This window comes from Mchenga conophoros, linkage group LG7 (genome assembly GCF_057382185.1).
Source record: "Mchenga conophoros isolate Kocher_MC1m ecotype Shallow Benthic linkage group LG7, M_conophoros_male_GT1.1, whole genome shotgun sequence".
Classification (NCBI taxonomy): domain Eukaryota; kingdom Metazoa; phylum Chordata; class Actinopteri; order Cichliformes; family Cichlidae; genus Mchenga; species Mchenga conophoros.
This window is the reverse complement of record NC_140532.1, coordinates 18,750,596-18,772,135: the sequence shown is the minus strand read 5'-3', so window position 1 is coordinate 18,772,135 and position 21,540 is coordinate 18,750,596. Positions and strand designations below refer to the sequence as shown.

General features: G+C 40.4%; 1 protein-coding gene across 3 annotated transcripts in view; it reads right to left on the bottom strand.

Annotated features, from left to right (window-relative positions):
* shisal1b (shisa like 1b) overlaps positions 1–18,888 on the bottom strand; it is a 35,365-nt gene extending 16,477 nt beyond the window's left edge. The window contains exons 1-3 of one of the 3 annotated variants that reach the window (XM_085282718.1): positions 18,700–18,888; positions 18,479–18,617; positions 1,105–1,312 (exon numbers count right to left, since the gene is read on the bottom strand). In XM_085282718.1, the coding sequence (XP_085138844.1) occupies positions 1,105–1,171 (67 nt within the window). In that variant the 5' untranslated portion in view covers positions 1,172–1,312; positions 18,479–18,617; positions 18,700–18,888. Of the gene's footprint in view, positions 1–1,104; positions 1,313–18,474 lie in introns of all 3 variants that reach the window. The other 2 variants (XM_085282717.1, XM_085282719.1) reach the window with 2 other exon arrangements.
* Between the last annotated feature and the right edge of the window lie 2,652 nt (positions 18,889–21,540).

The following is a 21,540-nucleotide window of genomic DNA, read 5'->3' as shown; positions in this document are numbered from 1 at the left end:
TGTACATTATAACATACCATAATAGACCCATTTCTGTAATATACTTACATATCTATATTATTTGTAATATATCTATATCAGGCTAAAGCACTTCTGGATGGATGCAAACTGCATTTCGTTGCCTTGTACCTGTGACATGTGCAATGACAATAAAGCTGAAGCCTATTCTATTCTATTCTATTCTATTCTATTCTATTCACTTACAGTGATCACTTACATAGATATGTAGCATAATTGCATAACCTTGTGTAACACAAAACAAATCATAAATCATTGCAGAGATTGTTTAGTGTTGTATTTCCTTGTACATTACTACCTAAGTCAGTAAAATTTGGGTTTTATTTGTCATTTCTGGCACTCATTCAGCATTCAAAGCTGTGCTGTACACAATTTGCTTTGTAGTTGTAATCATCGGTCCTTGGGTTTGATGCATTTTTCTGGGAACACGAGGATGGCCATTTTCAAACTAAAGATGGATGTTGAGTGAGGAGGGCAATAACATAAATAACTCACTGTTGACTCTTTTGGTTGTTATGGGTTTTCAACCTGCTGCTTGGCCCTGCCAGCCATAGCGCTGATTTCTCGCTCTCGCTATTCATCCTCCTCCTCCTCCCTGTTTTGTCATTTTCAAACTTGAGTCGGCATATTTTTTTTTCTTCTGCATAATGTGTGTTTTATATCTAAGAGATATGTGTTGGCTGGGTTCTTTGCTTTGTAGCTTCTGGGGTTATAATATGCTCTCTTTTACAGTTTACGCTGCTTGGCCTCATTTAGAGAGCACCCTAAGGTTCAGTGCGTTTCCTGCCAAATAAAAGTAAGTTCTTGGCAGTAAATGTTTGAAAGCACCCAAATGTTAAATGTGTCTGACTCGACTTCTGGCCATCACATGGCAACATCAGTCTTTCTGTTCCCTGAATTCAGTTTATAACACTGCAGTGGCTTCTCATGCAAAGGACTGACACCTATATTTTGGGGGAAATCCAAAGTTTGTAGAAACTGAGGGCATGTGTAATGTCAGCAGCACTACCTGAAACTCTGATTTGAGTGTCTGCAGAGGAACAGATAAACAGACTCAAAGACAGGCTAGGACTAAAATTCACAGACCTGCAGTGGACAGTAGGAGGAAGATGACCGTCAGGACATTGAAGGACTGCCGGCTGGAGATAGTCATCTTCTTGTCCTCATGTGGGAAGAAGGGAGGGAGCAGGAGGGTGGGGAGAGAGGGGGGGGGAAGGGCTGCTTTAGCTGGACGTGGGCATCCTCTGCTCGCTGACAGCTTCTCTCACATGGCTGCTTCTTAGACTCAGGGCTCCTAATGGGAACAAGACAAGCAGGGGGGGGGGGGGGGGGGGGGGAGAGAGAGAGAGAAAAGATTAAGATATTTGATTTGGATTTCTGGAAGTTCCATCCATCCAACTGTGTGGACAGCTTGTCTGGCAGTGAGCGTCCATGATGCCTTTCCCGAAATCTGTCCTAAGGCTTACATAACAGGACCGCTTGGGCATTCGGTTTAATTGAAACTGGCACTCTGACAACACTGGGGCCAAAAGTTGTTCCATGCTTGCTTTTTCTTGTCTAAGTCATGGTAAATTATAGCGATAATCATGAATATGTATACTTCCCTGAGCTGAAATTGTTGTCATTTTTTTAGTTGATTCTAATAAAACTGACTTTTTTTTGAGAGATTAAAAGAACATCTTAAACTAGATGTCTTAGTTATGCAACTCTATAAGCTATGCGTTGCAGTAAGGAAAAACTGCACATATCATGCATTAAAAGTACGGTGCTCTAAGTAGAGCAAATATTTAATGAATTGCACAGAATCTGCTCTTTCAGCACAGTGTAAAGTTTTGTGATTGCAGAGCTGCTGTGGAGCACTTTGCTTGTAAGTGATGCATTGTGGGGGTTCGTGAATTCCTCTTGCACATTATCACCATTCGAAGCTTCGCTGTAGTCATCCCTCTACTGATGATAAGTAAGATTAATGGGGTGGCAGTACATTTCGCTTAGGCACACTTGTTTCTGTTTTTTTTTATTTTATTTATTGCTTTAATAGCCTCATTATGTGCACAGAAATAGTATCTCTCTGTGCATTCGTTTAAGTTGATGTTGCTGATCATTTATATACGAGCCATTTGCAAATTTCGCATAAAAACACCCATTATTTGCTCCCCGAACCTATAAGATCCCATTTTTCTGAATGTAAACTTCATTCAAACATGTACCAGGATCATAGATTGCTTTAGCTGCGTGTATGTGCCGAGAAACTTAAGAGTCTTCTTCTGCACGAGCTAGTTGGAAAATATTACAAGCTCGGCTCCTAAATTATTGAGGACCTGACAGAGGCTGACAGAGAAGGAGAAACTAAGGAAAGAGAGCAACAACAAGGGTGTAGAAGGCCCATCAGTGTTCCTGTCATAAAAAGAATTCAGTTTATTGGTGGATCAAAGCCAGTCTAATGTTGCATCACCAACCTCCGACTTTTTTCTCGAGCTGTTTTGGTGACACTCCGAAGTATGGCGCAGATACAGCTCCATTTGGAGGGCGACTGGAAAGTTTAGTTTCTTTCACATGAGCGCACAGTCAGAAGAGAAATGGTGCTAGTGGTGGGGCACTGCCTACGAGCCAAAAATTATTTATCAGAAATATGCAGACAACGTTCACCAGGTCAGATTTAAAAAGTGCTAGAGGTCAGAAACAAGCTATGTTTCTGTTTTTTGGTCAAGAGTTTACACGAGTAGCCACATCTGCCGATGAGTGGGTTCACAGTGAGGTAATGTTTGTGCAGACTAATGCTCAACATTCGTTCCAGATTTCCATTCTGGTCTTTGAAAGTTGAATAGCATCAATTAATTAAATGTTATTATGTTATTATGTTGTAATTTTTCAAGTAAACAGAATATTTTTCAGCTTTGGTGATCAAATAAAGACGTCAACATGTGCTGTGGAATATTTTGCACAAATCTTTCAGCTCCCTTATTTTTAAACCAAAAACTCACTGAGAAAATTATGTAGAGATACGTCAATTTTGAAAATGTGCTGTAAGTTGATTGCTTACAATGGCACGGCCTGTTTTGCAGCTGGTACACAATGGATCACAGAGTGAGGATGAAACGGGCTGGCTGTGGAGTAAATAGCATTTGGCAATTTTTACACCTTTAACACCTTTTTGCACACTCGGGCAATTGATGCAGAAAGCAGCAAAGCTGTCAGGTCAGTTTGTCAGTTTTACGGAGCTGTAAAAGCAGAAAATGCAGGCCTCAGATATTAGAGGCCTTTCACAGGTCCAGAGCATAAGATTTTATCCAAAGCCATTCATGAAAAACCGAAACCTCAAAGTAACCTGAGGGCAGAGAGATTCGTCAGATTAAAATACCTAGCCTTTATCCAAATTGCTGTTGACCTTAACAGACTTAAAAATGGGAGGCAACGCCAGTACTGGCAGCAGGATGATAGCCTACACCAGTTAACAAGCATCCAACGTTAATAAGAGAGGAAAAGATGTTTTTCCCCAGCAGGTCACACGAGTTCTGCTAATGGCACAAAAAGAGAATTTTTTTCCTCAAGTGATAAAAATCTCACGTGATTAGAGGTGAGAAAATGCCTGCTGTCTTGAATTGCATACATGGACACACACTCAAGAGGAGCAGCAATACGATTAGACTCAAATGTAGACTCTATCCTTAAGAAGACACGCTCCTATTCCAGGCTGGATAAACCATAACCTTAATAAGACATACAATTATCTTTATCTCGCTGAGACAGGCTCCCAAACTGAGCTACAGAGGCTAAACAAATATTTTAGAAGAAATTAAAGCTGTGCAAACACTGTGGAGAATCCCACTCTCTGTCACAGGTGCCGCCCCGTCTCCTATGTGTTAAATGGTTTCAATCCCAGATCAAGGAATAAATGCTGTGCATAACCCTTCCAATATACAATGAAGTTACTGTGGACCACATGGACAGACTGTGAGCTGCAAGTGAAGCACAGCAAGCTTTTTCTGTCAAAGTCTTTTAAAGCATTTTTTGATCTGAAAAGCTGTTCCTTCTTCAGAAAGCCAGGCAACGGGGGTCCCGGGAGACTTGTTAGAGTGGCATTTCATATATTTTTTTCCAGTCTTTTTATTTCTGGTGAAAGCTTTAGTGTACTGTTAGATGACAGCATGTAAAGTATAACGAGGGATTCCCATCCTTTCTAAACCCACTCCTCACAACCAACTCACTGCTGTGGTCTTTTATATACATTACTTGTTTTCCTGTATTGTCACATGGAGTCACCCTGCTCCCTACGCAGGCTATAAAAGGGCAAGGTTCACAGCATCACGGCGCACGGCTTGTTTGCGAAGACGTAAAGGTTCAAGGGTTTGTGTAATGAGTCTGATGGTAGTGAAGCAGAGTATGTACTGTAAATACACAGGAGTGCACGTATACAGGCACACACAGCACAGCACACAGTGCATAGCTCCCTGGGACTTAAAATAGAACAAACTGTTCAGCCTAACAGACACACGACACAGATGGAGGGTCTAGATACTTGCTGTGTCTCAAATCAAACTAAAATATACATAAAGGCCATGGAAACACCCACTCTCTGAGTAAATGTGAAAGCTGCTCTGAGGGGAAACACTGTATTTCTACGAAAAAGCATGTAGATTTCATTTATCTGCCTGCGTGTTCCTCATTACTCGCTGAGAACAGAAGCAAATATTAAGTGACCAATTGCTGCAGTAACCACTGCGAAGCTAGCAGCACACTTTTCATCACAACACAGCAGGAGACCCAAATCTGTCAGAAGTTTGATGAGGAAGAGCGCAGTGGAAGATTTTTGGGCTATTTGAAGATTACACACAGCGATAAGCGGGGCCTGTCTCAAGAACATCCTTGTCCGAGTCTTATTTTTGTTCAAACATTAACTTTAAAGTATGCGACATGTTATTATGCTTTCTAAAAGTCATTATTTATTTATTTTGGCCTGCAGTGTCCCTTATCTGAGAAGCTTTCAAGTTTGTAAAGGCAAAATCTCGACATTACAATTCTCTCTCTCTCTCTCTCTCTCTCGCTTTCTTCCTCTCTACAGCTTAACTTTATTTTTAGACTAAACATTTAGGCCTGTCTTTCTGAGTATTCACATAACCTTTTTCTTCCATGGGTGATAGTAGTTGGATATTTATTCGCCCTCTGTGTCTCATTATAAGAGTAAATGCACTCTCTCTTACTTTCCTTGCTCTTAATCCATGTTAATGTGCATTATCAATCACCCTAAAACACATGAGCATCCGCAGTGAAGTACAGTTTAGAGATGAGACTCCCACTTCACACAAGGGGAAGAGTGAGCAATAGCTAAGTGACTGTGGGTCTGCAGATGGGCTTGCGTCCAAATACATTCTGTTGCTGCCCTCTACCTAATTGATGCTCCCTTTGACTATCATCATAATAAATTGGATTTCGTTCACGTTTGATGGCATTAGAGCTTCACTCAGAAGCCCGACAGTGCTCCATTAGGACATGAGCCCATGTCAGGAGATTTAGAGCTGTGATCTAATGATTGTCATTGGCACAGAGGACTGAACTGTGTGCAGCATCAGTGAGTAAGGAGTGGCAGTCTAAGTCATTAAAAGCAATGACTGGTGAACATGTACAAGATGTGACACAGCTGATGATAAAAGAAAAACTGTCCTTAGAGGATAACAGTAGTCTGGGATATTTATTTATTTACTTAAGGGCAGTTTTAAAGTTTAAAAAAAAAAAAGAAAAGAAGTACAAAGTACTTTTAATTCACAATGCATAAAAAAGATAAACCTCAACCGCCTTTGCTCGTAAAATCAGTCCGCAGGAAAGAAATTGCATCCTCTTTCAGTTTTAAGGTTTTACGTATAAGGACATAAGATTAGATAAATATAACCTCAGATGAAGTACAGGACATGTCATGAAACGTAAACGTCAAACGTGTGATGTCATTTGCATGCGACACAACAATGGAGGACGTCCAGGCGTTGCTTTTTGTCACACTCGGGGACCATGGTGCTGATCTTTGTGCAGCCAGTTTCAAAAATAGCAGTTTTGATTTTTGTGAAGAAGACGCTCTCACAACTCATCGAGTGACACCATTGACTGTCCAATCGGTGGTTTGCAGTCTGCTGACGTCACAATTTTGGATTGGGTCAGCTCACTTGGAACCCCGGCCATGCAGACACTAAGGAAGTACCTGATATAAGGTACTGCCACCTAATAGAAAACCCTAAAAACTGAGTAAAGTTAAGCCGAGTTGAGTAGGTACAAGTGGAATAGAGCAAATAGTTGCATCTAAACAAATCTCTAGACTTCTGGAACAAGACCAAAGTGGAGAAGTCTGGCCTTAATTCATGTTTACTGATGTTTACCATGTTTACTGAAAGCATAACACAGCATATCCACAACAACACTTCATACCAACGATCAAGCACGATGCTTTAGAGTCAAATAGCAGACCATCTGTCTAATAGTTAAAGCTTGGGAAAAAGTGTATGATGACACTAAGAACAGCAAAAAATGTACAACAAAATGGCTAAAAAAAGAGTCAAAGTACTACACCGATATTTTTCAATGGCCTGTCTCTACATTGTACAGAAGAGTGGAACAAAAGAAAAAGAGACTATCGAAGTCATACACAAAATGATTAACTCGAGTTAACGCTGCTAAAGGTGCTTTTTCTGTTTTTTACAACATCTGATGTTGTCATTTTTTGGATTATGTCCTGATATGTTAAAGCTTGCAGCTAAAAAGCCCAGTCGTCCATCAAAATGTATATATTGATAAATCTCCTATTATAAAACATAACTTTTCCTGCTTCAGCATAGAGTTATCTACCCAGGACAGACCTCAGGAATGAAAAGAGAGGTTTTTAGTGTATGTTTGGGGAGATGCTGCAGACAGCATTTCAGATTGCTGCTCGCATCTTTAACAGTACTGAACGATGGCTCTAAATACCTAAAGTGAAGCATGACATTTAGTGTTATGGTCTTGAAAGCAGTTATGAAAGCAGCTTCTCCCAGTGGCTCTAATTTTGTAACGTAAACCAGTCGACCAAGATAAAAGGACAAGTTTCTCCATCATCTTCTGTTTGTGATCCTAAATATATCTTTCAATAAATCACAAGAGGTTGAAATAAACATTAAAAAAAAATTACAGTTACACAGCAAGCGTCACATTAGCAACAAGGTTGTTTTTGATTCATCAATCAAGTGCGTTTCACACAACTACCCATAATCCTCTCTCAGGAGCCTTTTTCTTTTTTTTGATCTGACGCCTTTTTATTACAAAGTGATCAGAGCAATAAGAGCTTATTTGTGCTGTGTCATTTTGAGCTCCGGGTCTGCAGATATGAATTTGACTGATGAACAGAGTTTCTTCTTCGGTTTACATGAGCCGTCACCTGAATAAATTTTCCAGGTCAAATATTCTAAATAAAGCCCAAAGGCGGCAGCAACATGTTTTCGTCTAAAGCCTGGATGTTGCCTGGGAGACCTTAACGTCACAGAGGACATAAGGAAGAGTGTAGCCTGTAGTAATTACCACCCACAATGTGGTGGACAGGAAATGAATACTTAAAATCCTTAAATATGCTAAGGGAGGAAAAACAGCAGTGTTGCCATAGGGCTTGTTGTGGAGAGTTTGGTCGATACGGCAGCATAATAACCTCGGCTATTGTGAAGTGCACCTAGCTTGCTGCATGGGTGGTCTGTTTCTGTTTCTGACTTGGTAATGGTTTGTTAGCATAACACAAGCAGAAGATGAGAGAACAACTGTAATCAAGCTAGTGTCTGTGGAGGCAACAGTGCATCTACCTGCTGAGAGCTGTCATGTTGATGGAAACCATTCTGCCTTCTACGTTCACTTTATCTCACACCCTTAATTTATCATCAATTTGAATTACAAAGCAAGATTGGAAAATAACAGAGGTATTTGTCTGAACACCCCCTCCCCCATCAGTATAACTAGAATTATAATTCAACTTGCTTTTAAAGTTTCATAGCGCCTGGCAGAAACGGCAGCACCGCATTATATTGTTGAGCTAATCTACTGTAGATAGAAAGACTTCTGGCTGGTATTTCTGAGGAAGGCAATATCAGCATCCATCTGGAAATTAACCTCCCCCAGCAGTGGCTCCAAACACATCTGATCACTGCTCAGTGCTTCTCACGACACTGCTCCAGCCACATCTCAAGTTGAATAAACAACTAATATCACAACTTTGGAGGTTGGAGAAAAGGAATGTGATACTTTTTCTTAAGCTTTAGTCACACAAAATAGAAAAACAACACAGAAAAGGCTAATTAGTGTACATTTAAGCACTTGGGAAATCTGGGAAACCCTAACTCACAGGAAAAAAGGTCTCCTCTGCACCAAATGGGAATTTAACAGGGCGATTCTCTCACAAATAATTTTGGCGGGGCAATAAATATATGCACGGAGAGAGGGAGAGGGAACTAATGAGACAGCTACTGGAGTCTAATAAGTTGAATTCATTATACAATCAAGGTCTCGAAGTCAGCAGGGGGGATGAGAATTCTTGGAACCTCATCTAACATAACGCAGATCACAACAAAGACCTTGTTTCTATGTGATGCAGTATGAATGAATCCAGCTCACTTGATGCTGCATTTGGAAGGGACTGAACGCTTAAGGTTAAGCATCGACTCATAAAACCTTTATTGCATAATAAGAAAAGCAGCTGCAGTGCTTGGTGTCTTTCACAAAGTTTTTCAATCAGTTATTATGCTTTTAACGTGCCGCTTTTGTTTGTTTAATATCTTCTCTAACGTTTGACATATTTCATCTTTTTTTTTTTCAACAAGAAATAATAATAATAACTACAGCGGGGATCAGTTTCAGACTTTCTTTTTGATTTGAGTTTGCTGCCGCTATAGCTTTGAGAATTTGGGTTTCATCAAGCGACTCAGAGGACTGGGTGTTCTTGAGTTTGACTGCTAAATGTCACAGAGATACAGTAGCTGTCACCCTTAAATCACTTTCAAGGCCACAGAACGCCTTCCAGGAATTGTTCTGCAGCAGCTCCCAACACTTGCCGTTCCATCAAAGTTCAGAGCCGCCAGCAGGCAGCAAAGTCCTCATCTGTCAACGCATCCGCGCTTTGGCACTCGCATTCAGTTTTCTTTGGTAGCGAGACTGTGACTCATGCAGAATAACTGGACTTGTTTGGCTCTGGGATTTGGGAGACATATCCTGGGGAATTTTTCGGTGTCTCTGATGCAGACTGACACGGCAGTATCACCCAGACAATAGCCAGCATTGTTTGTTTGGATTTGTTTTAAACACCCCACTCTGGGCTCTTTCCCTTTTTTTTTTTTCGTTGGAAGTGCTCCCCACCATCATCATCCGCCTGACCCTGGATTTAAAATAGCTCCTACTTGCAGACAAATATCCCAGTGGGAATTTCAAAAAATGAAGCAGAAAGTTATGACAAATATAAAAATATCACTTTGCTGTGTCCCTTTGGCCTGCATTAATTACACAGACCAAAATGACAAAGAGGCAACACTAGCCCTAAAGCTGGCACTTTTGTTCCATGTGTGATGGTGATAAATGGTAAAGACACAAACTCAAGGTTTGCTAATGTTTACTAACATATTTCCGTGCACATTGTTGGAACCATTCGTAGTCCATGTGATTTTTAAACAGAAGATTACGGACTCAATGACTCAACGGCATTCAATAAACCCAGCTACTTTACAAGTTTTGGTTGCCCGTGTAAACCTACACTGCCTGAAAATATCACTAATCCTCAGTGACTTTTACAGTCGCGTCAGATCCAAAAGTAGCACACTGAACTTAACGAAGTGGGTACACAGCAAAATCTCCAGTGTTAAATTAACACTGGAGAGTGTCTATATGGGTCCACACCTCTGAGTGTTAAATACAACACTGTTGAGTGTTAAATTAACACTTTTGACAGTGTTATATGTTTAAAAGTAACTTAGTCAGTTTTGAAGATTAACAATGGCTAACACTGAGCAGTGCTGATTTTCTAACACTGGAAAATAACTCAAAATGTTAGAAATATTCCAGTGTTAGAAAATCAGCACTGCTCAGCGTTAGCCATTGTTAATCTTCAAAACTGACTAAGTTACTTTTAAACATATAACACTGTCAAAAGTGTTAATTTAACACTCAACAGTGTTGTATTTAACACTCAGAGGTGTGGACCCATATAGACGCTCTCCAATGTTAATTTAACACTGGAGATTTTGCTGTGTAGTTTTACCCTCAGATAACCCCCACAAGCAAAAGTCTTAAGAGGTCAAAGCCCATGCGACTTCACCCCAAAATAGCCATTACAGATACACTGTAAATCACCTGGAGGTCGCAGAGGGCAGTGGTCATGCACACCTTCACATAGTGTGGCCAAGAATACCTCAGATGAGAATGGATAATACTCCCCACTGCTTCCCTTCCAAATGCTAATGGTGTTTTGGCAGCCAGTTTATATAGCCTGTTAGAAAAATCTTAAACCGCAAGAAACGGTTTGTGAACCGTTCCAGCGATCGTTATTGGAAGTGTTGGTTGACTGGCCATCGTAGTGATATTACACCTCATTAATGAGGCTGTCCTGCTTTTGACCCACATAGAATGAACTCACCTCAGGTTGCATACGTTTGGCAGATTTTTGTGAATAATAACTTCCTACTATGTCCTGAAGTGCTCCCTAAATGCCATTTGAGTTCAACTCAAAGCTCTAATATTATAAGTTTGTGCTAAAAGCCCCGACACGTCTGCAAAACGCTTCTGTTGAACTGATTTCCTGAGACTGTGAATGGATTTATTATCAGAATGAAGAGTTACCTGCTGCTGTTCACTGATAATATGGCGGGTGCGATCAAGCTTATTTAAATATATTCGTCATTATTGGCGAGAAGGATTATAGTGAAGCATTATATATCGTGGTGAATTAAAAATTACAGTCATTTGAGCCATAATGACTCATGGATTATACTTAGGCTTTATATAGCGTGTAATGTCTGCCAGCACGGTGAGCACATATGCACCATGTTTGATGCTACAACACAGACAAATGTTTACACACGCATTGGTTGCGTGACATTTTCTTAAAAGCCCCTGGCTCAGTGGTAGCTGACTTTAGAAACAAAGCCCAATCTCCCGCAGACACACACCTCTTAATCCATATTCATGCATTTTCTGCTTAGTAACAAAAGGCGGCATCGCTTATATTCTCTTTTTTAACAATATGGACCGCCACAAGTTAAAAGGCAAACCAAAAGGAAGGCATTGAGTAAGGATGACCTACAGTAAAGATTTGCACATGAATACTCTCGCCGAGGACCCAGTCTGTCATTTTTTAGTGTGGCCGTCCCAGTGCCTTTATAAAAATGATGATCTATTTGACGGAATGGCATTTTTATAATGGGGGTATTGTTTGAGGATTTTGTTGCATGTACCTTTTAAAAATTAAAAGGTGTGTGTAGCTGTGGTCTACCAGTCAGGATAGGATTTCCCAGGCTACTCAAGTCTGCATGTCAAAGCATTCTTTAGCAAGACAGTGAACCCTGAGTTGCCCCCATTGCATGCAAGTGACTGTGAGTATGTACATGAATGTTAAACAAAGTGCTTAGGTATAGAAAAAATGTTAGTATGAATGTCTGTGTGACTTGGTGAATGAGACATGTTGTATATTTTTTTAAAAACACTTTGAGTGCTCAGTTGGAGTAGAAAAGACCTTTAGAAGTCCACGTGTTACAGGAAATCCTGCAAAAAAACCACATTTACTTTAAGTAATGCTTTACCAATCCTCCCCACACACACAAACACATAAAAAAAATTACATCTAAACTTGGAGGTTAAATTTAGCTCTTTATATATGTGCACTTTGACATTATTTCATCCTTCAACTAATGTCAATGAGAAAGGTTACTGTTTTGTGAGATCAAAGTGCGCATAATCCAGAAATTGTGTGCTCAGCTGTTGTCAGTCTCCTTATCTGCCACTTCTCGTTGACACTGATGAATTTATATACCATTACTTCAACACGCTCATTTTATCTGGTGATAAAAGCTTTTTCTCTTTCCTGCATGGTTGAGCCAAAGTGACAGAGGCTCTTCTGCACCTCTGGCTCTGTTATCATCTGTAAGCGTCTGAATTGAGCGTTTAACCCTTTGTTCACTCCAATCGCATCGCAGCTGTCTGTCACAGCTGCTCCCTCTTCCTGTAACACCTCTGAGGAAGGGAGGTCAGGCAGGCATACGGTTACATATGGAGGCTGTTAAGAGCAGGAGACTTCACTGCTCTCCATTTCCCCAATTATTTGGGGTGATTCCTATTATGAGGTGAGGAAAATGTAGATTTGTACCAGGACTCAAACCTGGTGCCGTCATTAAAACTGCAGGATTCCTACCACAGTAGAAATAAAAAGCTGTGTGTCTGCAAAGGAAAAACAACTGAGTTCATGACAACAACAACTTGCACTTGCAAGTTATTTTTAATATGCTCCTAAACCAAATTTCTTCGCTGCTCTCAAACGGGGTTTTGGTTCCCCGTGTCACACATTTACTAAGATTTTTTTTCCCATGCAGCTCCGTTTTGTTTTCTTTCTGTCTGAACTCTCTAAGAGTTTCCTCTCTCTGCTGCTTATTTACAACACTGTGAAATAACATGTGCTTTTATATGACAGCATAGGCACAGTGCGTAAAGACACAGAGCCTCTCTTATCTTATATTTACTGTGCTCGCCGAAAGTTGCTGGAGTGCAGTAATTTAAAATCATCGCACCTCAAGTGGAAGTAAATACACATGGTTTTGTTCGCAAAATCTCTAAATGATCTGATGGTGATTAGGTTTTGAGTAGATTACGTTTGATTTCACTGACTAAGCTTCCCCTCAGGTTTATGATACACTGGATCACACATTGTAATCAAATAACAACACAGATTTACGTGGAAAGATGTTGATCACCACAGGTTTCCACTTGTTATTAGTCACGTAATAACACTGATCCACGGTTGATGCGGTGGAGAGGCTGAACTGGAGGTTAAACTCAAGTCGATGAAGCATCCATGTGCTTTAGTTAAAGCACAAGAGCAAGGTCAGAGGTCAGATGCTGCTGCACCAATTACTGAGAAGTATGAGGTCATGCATAAATGTCAATAAGTCAATATTAAGATTACCTCTGAGAATGAGAGCTGCGGTCCGAGGTTGTTTTTCTTTTGTCCACTCATACCAAAGATCTTCCCATTATTGTGAATTTAATATCTCTTAAAAATCTTGAGGGAATTTCTTTAAAATTGGAGCAAATGTTAAAAGATGAACGCATGGGAATGTGCTCAAAGGTCACTGTGGCCGCAGGGATGCAAGTGCTAATTAAAAAAAATACACAGATGTTTACTCGGTGGTGTGATGTCCATTGTTTAATCGATGATCAGACATCAGACTGGTGACACAATTTTTTTTTTTTAGTTATCATATTATATGATGAGTTTAAAAGCCAAAGGATATATAAATATCTATACTGCAAACCCTCAACTAAGGTGTCTCAGACTGACAATATTACAATATAAAAATTCTGGCTATTCTTTATGTACAGGAATAAACATGCACAGATACTAATTTGAATAATGACTCTGCTCAAGTTAATATTTTCCCAACCTCTGATTTCCCCAAGTATTCCTTTATTCTCCTGTGAAGTATCACTCATCTATGATTTAACTGTTTCAGCTGGATTAATGCTCAAAGGAGTCTGCATTAATGTGATTTCTTTCTTCCCTTTTGTGTTGACCGGAGATACACTCACATACACAGAGCAAACACTGCATTAATATTCAAAACAGCCACTGGGTGAACCTGCTTCTGAATTTCAACAGCTTGTCTCTTATTCGATTATTCTTTCAGCCTCTAATTTCAGAAGCTGCTGAAAAAAAAGAGGAAATGCCTTCCTGATGCCAAACGCCCCCACCCCCCTTGAGGGAGGAAAAGACAAAAAACAATACAGAGCAACAGACCTCAAAGCAAAGCACAAATGTGAAGGAAAAAAACTAAACTCACCCCTTCATATTAGTGCTTATAGATAATGATAAATGTTTAATGGGCCATTTTGCCAGTTGCACCTATGCATACGAGTAAAAAAGTGCATGTTTATGTCCACATAAAGGGATCGGGATGCAGATAGTTACAAGCAAGCTACTAATATTAGCAGTAATATAATAAGACTTCTGGCTTTCCACCCTTGGCATTGTTACAGAAGTGAAGTACAACAGGGGCCACACAGAGGGAAAGTGAATGCATACAGTTGATGAGCACAGGCCATGTTTTGCCCTAAAGGCCTCTGCTTATTATCTCAGTGGTGATTATTATCTCCCCTGCATATCAGTGGATTCTGATATGGAGGGGAAGTCGGACATGCAAGGGCTCAGTTATGTTGTTACTCACTCAGCTGTAGAAACGTATACATGCATACGGTACACACTGTCTTACTAACAAGCGCACAAAAACAAATGAATGTGGAGATAAAACATACATAAAAACACTGTGCACACATACACAGAGGCAAAACGGGGCAGGGGAACTCGGCGTAAATCATGCAGAGAGATTTATCGATGACAGACCGGATTAACCAAATAAATGCAGTTTTCTGCACCACAGTTTGGAAAACAAGACATTTCTGAGCTCACAGAGTGACTACGTGTTGCTGTTTATTTTGGGTTGGACAGTGTAATTATTTGGCTGCTACTGCTGCATGCTGTTTGCAATATTAATCAGTTATACTCACAGCTGGAAAATGTTCGTGATTTTTTTTTCTTTTTTGCAGGGTGTGTAGTGGATAAGGGCATCGAGTCCACTTGGAACATCAGATCGAAGTCTTTGTTGTTTTCAGCGTGCAAGTAAAAAGTAGATCAGTGTTTTGGGTTAGGTGTTTTTTTAAAAGCCGTATTTAATTTTAAATACCACTGAAGTGAAATGATTCAAATAGTAGCCAATCAAAACCAGAAGAAAATGTCCAAAGGGATTTTCATGCTCGAGCGTACCTGAATGATGTGGTCAGAAGTTCCTTTGGGTTGAAAGTGCGGTAAGATTGGCCTACAGTCAGAATGTAATTTGACTTCTAATGAAAGGATTGTGTGCACATCACTCTAACATTAAAATTGGCTCTACTAAATTCTCAGTGAAATAAAGACAGACCGTCTCGCAAGCAGTATTCACATTTACTACTAACAATTTGGTAATCGTTTAACCGTCGAGGCAAAAATATCAAGACAGCTTCTAAAATATAAAAATGTGATGCTTGGGTGCGTTTGGACAAAGTATTCAACAAGTTAAATCAGGGATTATAATCATCATTGCTTAACAGTAAAACTGTAACTTTTTACATAAACATACAGTGTGAAAATAAACCTTTTTTTCCCCATTCTTATTTTATTTTTTGTGGCCTGTGTGTGCGCTTCATGTGGCCACTTCCACCTGCAGAGTGTTCTGCCCACAAATGTCAAACAGGCAACAATGTGGTTTGTAAATTGGCAGTGATGTGGTTTGTAGCTGCCCTTTAGCAAGAAAAGTATAACGGAAATTCACCCCAGTGTTAACGCAAACATTGAAGTTACTTCAAAGAGTAAGAGGGATAGGGTTGATCTAACTCACAGCTGAAACTACCAGTGAAAGTTTTTCTTTTCATTTTTTTTCTTTTGTGACCACAGCTTAACTAAGGTAAGTTTCAATCAGTCCCATTTACTCTTTTTTAATTTTGCTGTTGTTTTATCAAACATAGCAAGTACAAAATAATGAACATTGTCCTAACTGTGCAGGACAGCTTCTTTTTTTGACCCGTAGTTCATGACAAGCTGTTACAGTTGCCTGTAAACCTAGAGTGGTGCTTCTTTGTGCGTCTGTGTTGTTCACTTCAGAGTTTTTTTTGCTGTTTTTTTGTCTTTGCACATTCAGAATATGTCTATTTTGGAATTCAGGATGTGGGAAGCAATTAGAAGATATTCGAATAAGATTTATTATTGGGTTTAAATTGTGACATTCTGTATACTTTTCTCAATTATTTTAGGGTCATTACTTTACAATATAAAGCTCCGTGAAGCGTCTCTTGTTGTGATTTGGCGCTACAGAAATAAAACTGAATTGAACTGAATTAATGGCAAAGAACTGGTAAGTAGCTTCTTGGCTTATATTAAGTAAATATTACCCCGTATTTTATGCTCAGTGCTCAATGTTCAAAGCTGTCTTCTGTTTAGTGGGAAATAAACATCAATTTCGTAATGACCAGAGAGAGACTCTGAAACGGCGTTTGACTCTGTGTTTACTTCTAAATAACCTTCTCTGTCTGCACTCTGTTATGTCTAGATACATGGCTGGATTACGTGTGCTGTGAGGACGGTCGTATAGCTGAGGCTTTGTGCCTCATCTGGACCGCGATAAGAACCAGCGTCCGTAACACGGTGATAACCACAGTTGTATTAATTTCAGCTCAGCGCCTCTGACTTTTTATGTCTGAGACTCAGGCACCAAAAACTCTTCCTCTGCCAAAAGATTGTCTGCATCTGGTGCCGCCAGCTACTCTGCAGTTTCAACGCCGGTCTGATCATCTGTTCTGAATTTGAAATGCTCCTCACTAAAAATTTTCACCTTGAGGGCTCCTGCCAAGCCAGTGGTCACGACGCCTCTGCTGGCTCCACCTCTGCTGATGTGAGCGCATGTATGTGTGTGTCTACGTTTGTGCACGGATGTGTGTATTCAAGTATATGCCTTGGTGAGATAAGAGTGTGTATACTGTACGCAGCATGCACGCATCAGTACCCTTTCAATGTCAATGACTTTTCTGAGTTGGGACAGTCAGCTGGTCACCGATGGACTCAGCATGGCTGTCCCTGTGAGGCGCAGTGGAGTGGCGGGGTGCGCTTGAGACAAGGTGACAGAGGAAATTGTGCTCAAGTAATGACTGACGGTCATGGTTATGTCCTGTCCTGCCTGTGGAGGAGACTGTGTGTGAGTGACGCAAACATGTGAAGTCCAGGACTAAACACAAAGCTCTAGTGTGCTGCTGGGCAATCCTTTTTAAGAGCAAAATGTTTCACTTTAGGGGTTTCTATATAAACACACCGCTTTCCTGTCACTGAAATGAATATAAGGTAGACTTTGGCTGATGCAACAGCCCTCCTTTTGTGTCAAAGCACATACACGCACAGTCCAGACCAACTGCACTTTCATGCCTCCACCTGTGTTTACACTGTGAACACAATACTTTGTTCCCTGGCGTCTTACCAGAATACATTTTTAATCAAACTGCCCATCAAACCCAACGGCGAATATTTAACAAACTTCATGGCTCATCGGCTCCCTTAAGCCTCCATCAGAGCCCCTTTGTTGCCACCAGACAGAGACCAACCTTTGCATCTGAAGGCACACTTCTTCTATAAGTGCCGGAAAACAGCAGCAAGAAGGTTTTGTGACAAATAGTGAGCAGTCATATACTTTTCAGTCATATATTGTAAGTAAGCAAAAGCTAAACAAAGCCAGAGTCCTTGGGGAGCCTATTTATTTATGCAAATTATGAAACTGCTCATTCTTAGGGTACAGAAATTACCCAAAGGTACCCAATGATTCACAGAGTAATCACAATATTTGGAAGGGAGGTGTTGTGTTTATGAAAATAATTTTTCTGCTTCTTTTGTTTGACTGAATAATTTCTTCCACTCATGGAAATGAAAGGTGAGGGCTCACTTGAGAGACTCAATACATCCAGTCCACACTAGAACAAACGCGCAGCCACACACATAGCACGCGCACTCTGTCTACGCACATACCCTTAAGAGTAAACACACTTGAACAATGTTCACTGTTGAGCAAAATCATAAAAGCTCGCAACTGCTGCCTGTGGGCCAGGTTTCAGACACCCAGGCGAGAGCAGGATTTTTCACAGAGGAGCAGGATTTTGTGTGAACGAACAAAAGGAATCTCCTTCCTCCGCTGCTCCTTCCTCCTCTAAATCCTATCGTGTGCCACCATGTGTCTCCCACACGCCTGTTTCTAAGTTACCGGCAGCGTCAGCTGCCAATCCCGCTTAATTGCCTCCTGTGTAAAGTGACAGCTGAGGAGTGGCGATGAGAGCGAGCTGTCCTCGTCTTTTCCTGAAGCTCAGTCTCCGCCACCTTGCTAACGAGAGACTCCACCTGAGAATTGTACTGTATGCCTTGGGGAAATTACACAGTAGTTTTGACCTGTAGTGACACTTGAGTATCCAACCTGGGGACTTGCTTTATTAGAAAGAAATATGACTCAAATGTTTCTAGGCACTTTTAAAAAAATAAAATGTTCTCAATTTAGAAAAATGCTCTGCAGGGACAGTTAACTGAAGCTCTAAGGGAGGGAGGGAAATATTTTGAATATGTCTTGTTAGAAATGAAACTAAGTAATAGACATAGAACAATAATAGCAGGCACTGTTTATTTCAATAACAAGAAGCTTCCCTTACCAACCTTGCTTGAGCCTGGAGAAAAAGAAAAGATCTTTTTGCTCACTCCCGCTTGCAGAATTTGCCACCCTGTTGCTCCTTGTTCTCTCTTCCTTTGTTGCGTCTTCCTCACAAACAGATCCTCCTCATCCTCAGGACCAGGGCTGGAATTAACAGCTCATGAGGGAAGCCAGGCGGAAGAGAACGAAAACACACCAGAGAAGAGAAGAAACACACACTTCTCACCCCTAAGTCCTCCTTGGCGGTGTATCCCCATCCGTTAGAGCTCAGCGACTGAGAGTGTGGTGAGAGAGAGAGAGGGAGAGAGAGATGAAATGATACTAAGTGGGCGAGTGAGAGAAAAAGTGAGAGAGGGAGGGAGCGAGAGAGAGAGCCCGTGCGTCTGCACTGGAGGGTGATCTTCTGTACTGTATGATTCCTGTTTATCTCTCTGTCTGTCTCCTCTGCGTGCATTCCTTCCCGACAGAAAGGCACGAGGTCAGCTGTTTTTACAGTAACAACACTTGGTTTCCTCTTGAGGGAGAAGACTTCCTGTTAGTTCTCTGCTCAACTTCTCTCATGGGTGAAATTACTAGCAGTTTTGTGCTTTTTTTTTTAAGAAAATCCCCTCTCTTCTACTTCCTCTCTCCTTCGCGCATAATCTCCCTCTCTATTCATGACTCCAGATTTATTAGCGCCCGAGCAAGCGTTAATCTAATCTCCTCTCTCTAAACATCGCTTGTCCAGAGGTTACTCTGTTGACAAAGAATGCTCTGCAGTTTAATTTTGGACACACACAGTACCAATACACAAACTAACTGCATGTTTGGTAGACAGCGCTCCAATTTGGCTGTATAAAGAATGAAAATGTGCAATTAACTGATATACTGCGTGAAGACAGAATTGCATGATTAATATACGATTCCATCATCTGATACTGCTCTGCATTCAGTCAGTTGTACTGACAAGGCTAAAAAAAGAAAAGAGCTCATTTGTAATAATGCAAATATTGTCATTAGTCAACATGATAACTGAAATCTCTGGGTTTGAACAGATAAACCGATGAATAAATAAAATACTTTACTTTTTTCAACTCGGTCATCACAGATCCAATTAATCACGGGATCATGCAGTAAATTGATAATGTGGGGCTTCGTTGGGGTTTTTTGTTTGTCTTTTTCATTATAGTCTTAATGTTTAAACAAATAATCAGTCATCTGCAAAAGAAAGAAGACAAAGACCAAAACATTTATTTAACTCACCAGTTAGCAAAAGACCATGCACTTCCTGTTTCCATCTTTTAAAATATTTTTTAAAATATTAACAGATTCATTAAAGATAATTAATTCATCAACATTCTCATCATTAGCATTAAAATGTTAATAAGGTGGTTCAGTATGCATCAAATTACAATTGCAATTTGCCATCTTGATAATGGGCACAATATCTTCCTAAGACCCAGCCATTCATTCTTGTCCTCTGTGGGAGGACATGCTTTGAGAGCTCTGCCTCAAGCACAATTTATGCGATGTATTTGAGCCTTACTGTACTGACAAGAGGACATCCTGGGCTTTCTAGTGATACCACATCTGAGGGGGTTTGACTAACACACTCCATGGACTTTCTTTTCAAGGAGCAGCTTCCACATTTTATTGCAACAAGGGAGCTTGCGATGAAAAATTTGCAGATAATTGGGTTTTATGAAATTAATGAGAGTGATGAAATTGGGTTGAAAATTTTTTGAACATGACTCATGAAAACAGGACGACGTTGCCCACAACCACCGGCAGGAAGGTGGAAGCTCAAAGGATGAGATACGACCTTTCGAGGAGCCCGAGCAGGACTGTGTGAAGGCACCTACCATCTATAATAAAAAGAACTGTTTGATGTAGAGCTCTGAAGTTTTCAGGCATTATGATCTCTAGAAGGAGAAACGAAAACCTCTTCAGCTGAATTCACACACATACACACAGTCAAACACACACATAGGATGAAACAGGACACACAACCACCAAACAAAAATTAGGCAACCGAGTTTTACAAAACCATGCTAGAGCTCACAAACCAGATGGTGTTGCTCATCTCTGAAAGGAAAGTAGCACTAATATCATACTGAAACTGGGTTGAAATTGGTTTTTTTTAGCATGAAATATGAAAGCAGGATAACCACCAAATGTGGTGGTCTGATTACATCAGACAGAAAATAGGGTGCTAGTTATAGCCTATTTAATAAGTTGAGGCAGATTCAAATAATCTTCATGTCACTGATATGCAGGAAGAGAAGGAAGACCACTGGAAAGTGGGAACTCTGTTAAAGAGGTTGCCGTGAAAAATATGATTCCATGTGGGATTGGTCAAGAAACATCTTCAGAGCTCTAGCTTACACAATACTTCTTATCCATACTGGACTTTAGGTGTCGTCACTTTGGTCCTGTGAGGCTCCTCAAAACCTGGTATGCCCTCCGTCTGAACCTTCACCTTCTTGTTCTAATGCCCACTCCTCCTCCACCTCATCTCCCGAAAACTTGACTCAATTTCCACAGTTCTGAATGAAATCCTGTGTGCCTCACTCAGCCGTCATATCATTCTGTGATCAAGCGAGATCTGATGTCCACTTCAAGGGACAGAAGATGAAATTTAAATAAATTCCAGTTTAGACATATTATTTGATGCATGTTTCTAATAGTTCACTTATGTATAAGAAAATCTAAATATCAGAACTTTACTTTCAACCCTGTTGAAAATGGGTTGAAATGTGAAAACAGGACAAACCACAGTCATCAAGCCTAGAGGCTCTCTGCTTACATAAAATATAACACGGGCAACCAGGTTTCTGAAAAAACATGTCAAACCACAGGAAGGTGCTCATCTCCAGAACATTTGTTGTTTTAAGGGTGGAAACACTGTTCAGAACATATCTGCTTATTGCAAGACTCAGTCTAGGATCCAGATACACTGGGTCCTAGTTATAGCCAGTTCACTAAGCTGAGACAGATTCTTCAAGATGAGGCGGCCCATCAAAGTAATAAATGATCTTGATGTCTCTGACATAAAGGAAAAAGAATAATGCCTTCCAAACAGTGTTCA